Consider the following 4,723-nt stretch of genomic DNA (forward strand, 5'->3'; position numbering starts at 1 on the left):
TTGAAGCTCTCTTTCGTTTTTCCTGAAGAAGAATAGGGATAGCACCTCCTTGCGTGCGCAGATCGACTGCTGTTCATCAGCAGTTCGGGTTCGTTCAGTGCGGAGTTTTAGTTTTTAAAAATTTTAATGACCTCTCGCCTTTCATTTTAAAGTCAAATTAAACGAAGAAAACAATCACCCTTTCCTCCGGAAGAGGTTTTTTGTCAGCGTAACCATTTAAAAAAAGCATTCTTCCGAAATTCATTCAATGCTTTTTTTTTTTTTCATAAAAAAAAAAAGCATTCCTACGAAATTCATTCAAAAACTTGTGAAAAGAGGAGGAGCCGGAGTGTACGTACAGTTCCCAAATGGACGACGACAAGCAGAGGCAGTCCCAACAGGGCGACATTGTACAAACTACAGGGCAGAAACGGAGGCTCTAGTACATGCAGCAAACATCATCAAGAATGTGGTAGACCCCCAAAGCCAAGTAGTATTCCTAACAGATGCCATGTCAGTACTGCAGGCAATCACTTCTGGCAAACTACCAAGGCTACAAAAAGAAATTGAGGACATCCCATGTCTGAGGATCATGCTGCAGTGGATTCCATCACACTGTGGTGTCTTGGGAAATGAGCAGGCAGACAGGATGGCCAAACTAGGAGCACAGAAAGAGCAACCAGACAACAGCGTTAACTACACAGAAATAAAAACTATTATAAGTACACTATTTAAAGCACCTCAGACACCAGATGGCTACCATGAGCTGTCCCGCCAAGAACAAGTGATTATCTTCAGACTAAGGACACAACACACAAGACTGAGACAGCATATGTACAAATGTTTTAAACTAGTACAATCACCAAAATGCCAGTGTGGAGAGGCGGACCAAACTGTTGAACACATCCTTCAGCACTGCAAGACACACAGGGCCCTGAGACAGGAAACGTGGCCAACCCCACTGACGCTACAAGAGAAGCTATATGGGCCGCCAGATGAACTGACTAGGACGGCCCAATTTATGACAGATACCGGACTTCAAGTGTGATGCGATCGAGAAGAAGAAGAAGAAGATTCAAAAACTTGCTAGTTTCACTTTGATTTTTTAAACTCAAGTAGGATAACTCTGTTCGCTAAAGGTGCGCTTTTGCGAAGAGGGCGCCACCGAATTTTGAGGACACTTTTTTAATTGGCTCAAAGAGAGAAGTGGCCCCTCTTGTTATGTAGACTCTTTGTCACAAACCAAACAAGCTAGCCTGCCGGCACGTGATTGGCTGCCTAAAACTAAATAAGTTACCATGGAGTCCATTGCGGGTTTTCCCTATGCTGCTTTGTTAAGTTGTAGAGGGGGTGATCGGAGAACAGAACAGCGCTGATTCTTTTAAGATCAAAGTTATTCATTTTTGTAACAGGGGCAGTAAATTCAACGAATTTCTATCCAGTATATTCAAAATTAGACCAAAGTAGTTTTTAAGCAAAGATGTGTTGAAAACTTATGAAGTTTTGTAATGCCCTGCAAGTTTGTGCCCCCCATCGATGGCAGTCAAGTAATGTCGCTCAATTACCAACAAATGTTCACGCAAATATAAGTCTTCAAGATCAAAAGTAATAAAGGCATCGAAAAAGTGATAGCACAACTAGATTCTGCACTAAATATAACATTAAGATGCCAAGTTTCATTCATATACTCTAATTCATTACTGACTTATGAACTGTTTTCCCTCAAAATAGATTTAAAAAACGTCCCACTCTGTGGTCATATTTTCTTATATATAAAAGTCCTCCAAAACTTTCAAACAAAAAAGCCCCAAAACTCAACAAATTTATCAAAGAATTTTTCAAATTAAAAACCACAGGTCTAGGAATTTACTATTCTTTCATTTAAGCTTCCTTTAAAGATATCTGGATTAAAATTTAATTTGTCATTTTCATTGCTAACAAATGTTCCAGGCATACCACGTGAACAATTCTTCTGCGATGAGGTTCTAGAAGGTGTTTGTTCTTCATCCGACTCCATGATTGGTAACGTACGTCTCTTTTTCTTCCGTGGCATGACGCCATCAAGTGGGTCATCCTGAAGAAAAAAATAACCTAAATTAAAAACAATCTGTTCTGTTTTAGTTTTAGTAAAAGTTTTACGGCACTTGCAACACAATAAGGTCATATAAGTGCTGAAGAATAGATTATGTGTTACAAGAGTAACATACACAAAAAAGAAGGAGGGCAGATAAGGATGACATGTTTGATAGGAAAGAAGGAGCAAACCACACCAGAGCACCCGCCAACCACCCACATCTGTTCTGTAAATATGTAAAAGCTACTCTATCCACAATTAGACTTGGTTCATACGAATTTAATGGAACGTATTATCAAAATATGTTAAACTCACATGCCTTACAGGATAAAACCCCAATCGCAATAACTACCTTTTCTCAAAAAGAAATGCAACTTTGCTTGGCATAAAAACAATAAACATTTCTTTTACTTCACCATCATCATGGCATGCTCGATCTAAAACAGACATCAGTGTTCATAGTTTGCAACTAATTTCACTGCTTGGATATTCTTAAAAACAAACCCCCCTCTTTCCTGGTCTTTCCCTATCACACATTTTGTCCCGTTCAAGCTCTTTAGGTAAGTTGTTCTTGGTTTACACCTTCCTCTTTTGCCTTCTATTTATCCAGTGAAAGCAAAAGATTTAATTTAAGGTCTTTATCAGACTTGCCTACTTTGAAATGTGAAAATTAGAAACAATTAGCATTTTTTTTCTGTAACAAAATGGTGAAATTCCGTAACATAGTCTACCCAAACTAGCACGTTTAGAAGCTGAAAAAACCCACACCAGCTTAAAATCACAATTGTCAATAACTATTTGTGACTTGTATTTTCACATTTGTATTCATTGATCAAATACCCTGTTTAAATATCTAGATCTAGATTTCTACGTAAAAACAATTGAATCACACAATGCTGTTTAACTTTGTTCACTTCAAATTACTATCGCTGTTGTGACTTGCGTGATAGCCTTTTGCTTTGTTTTCATTTTCAACATCACCCTTGACCTCTGGCCATTGACAAGGTCCTAGTCACTTTTAAAATATTTGACTTTAACGGAAAACGAACCATAAGTCGCAGGCAGCGTGCGTGTCACTTCGCGAGCCCACAAGGCCCCTGGGCTAGGGCTTTCCTGCAGAGAGTGAAAGTATAGCTGCTTCGCGCCCTCAGTCTGGCGAGCAAACCGCCCCGACCAGACCCGATCCCCCAATGGGCACCCTGTATTAGCAGCGTTTACTAAGGATTAAGACTGTTACCTGGGTTCGAAGTTGTGCTCCCCAGCTACCTGACCATAATTTTTTTTTCATTTTTTTTTTCAAAAGGATGAAGTTTTCCATAACATATTTCAGCTTTCCGCAACCGATGTTATTTTTCCGTAACAGTTACAGATTATCCGTTAGAGTAGGCAAGTCTACTTTATGTTTATTTAAATGTCCCAGCAACTGCATGTATCTCTTCTTAATTGTTTTTAATGGAGAGTGATTCACTCTGGCTTCTTTCAGCATGACCTCATTTGGTTTCTTTTCCTTTCATGAAATTCGCAACAGTCTCCAAAGAAACGATGTTTCCGTTGCATCAAGTTTATTTTTACTATCTTTGATAATCGTCCAGTACTCATAACCGTATCGAAGGGTTGAAAATGCATAGCTTTTTAAAACTCTTTATTTTACTCGTCATTGACATGTTTATGATTTTGAGGATCAGACTCATTTTCTTGAAACTGTCATTAGCCATTTCAATTCCATGTTTTGTTTCTGAGGTACTTTTGACATTGGATGTAGTGATACACATTATTAAAATCTAATGTAAGAAATGATCAAATAAAATTTATCTGAGGCTATATCTGAGGAACTGGTGTACAGGAAACCATATGTCAGCAAACCTTGTCAGGAGTGTCTGGGATGACATCAGGAATCGACGTTTCCTCCTGTTCAAAAAAAAAAAGGGGGGGGGGGGGAGGGAACAACATAGTATATATTAAATCACATCATAAGAAACAAATTACTTCTGACGATAGAAAATTCCTGCATAGGTACCTTAGCAGAATAAAATAATGCAAAGATCCTTCTTTTTACGAATGTACTTGAAGAAAGCAAGCAGGTAAAACTTTGATATGCCGTTACTAGAAAACTACTGCTGGTTGTCACTTTGTTGACAATGATCAGTTTTGGTTTCAGTAAAAGTTTTACAGCACTTGTTACACAAAAAGGTAATATAAGTACCAAAGATTACAGGTGTTACATGAGACTAACATATTATAAAGAAAAGAAGGGTGAGAAACAAGAATGCTGGGTGTTTATTTTTAAAAAAGGAGTAAAATACATTAGAGTGCCTGCAAACCACCCAAATTAATGATGAACAAACATTTTTTCAGTGATAATTTGTTCTAAAAAATATTGAATGGATAGTCATGCTAAAGCCTCCATTACATTCACATATCAAGCCATCAGAGCTTTCGTTTTGTCTGGCAAGTGCATTTCTTTAATCTTCTTCACCAGCAAAGAAACAATTCAATAAGATAGCCAGGTGCTAAATCATCATCTACTGCCCACTGTAGCTAAACGATGTAATCTATTCCACATTCAGCACAGTAATCAATAATCTCCACTTTCATTCTTCTGACGTTTATCTAACTGGGTCAATGTTACCAACTTTTTGGTATAAAAAAAAAAGGGGGGGGGGGGGGCTG

General features: G+C 38.1%; 1 protein-coding gene across 2 annotated transcripts in view; it reads right to left on the reverse strand.

Annotated features, from left to right (window-relative positions):
• The window catches only part of LOC101856181 (Bloom syndrome protein homolog), a 53,037-nt gene that overhangs the window by 31,748 nt on the left and 16,566 nt on the right, over positions 1-4,723 (reverse strand). The window contains exons 7-8 of one of the 2 annotated variants that reach the window (XM_005098422.3): positions 3,917-3,961; positions 1,936-2,053 (exon numbers count right to left, since the gene is read on the reverse strand). In XM_005098422.3, coding sequence (XP_005098479.1) covers positions 1,936-2,053; positions 3,917-3,961 — 163 coding nt within the window. The remainder of the gene's footprint in view (positions 1-1,935; positions 2,054-3,916; positions 3,962-4,723) is intronic. The other variant, XM_005098421.3, reaches the window with a different exon arrangement.

Source organism: Aplysia californica, unplaced genomic scaffold (assembly GCF_000002075.1).
Source record: "Aplysia californica isolate F4 #8 unplaced genomic scaffold, AplCal3.0 scaffold00182, whole genome shotgun sequence".
NCBI classification, from domain to species: Eukaryota; Metazoa; Mollusca; class Gastropoda; order Aplysiida; family Aplysiidae; genus Aplysia; species Aplysia californica.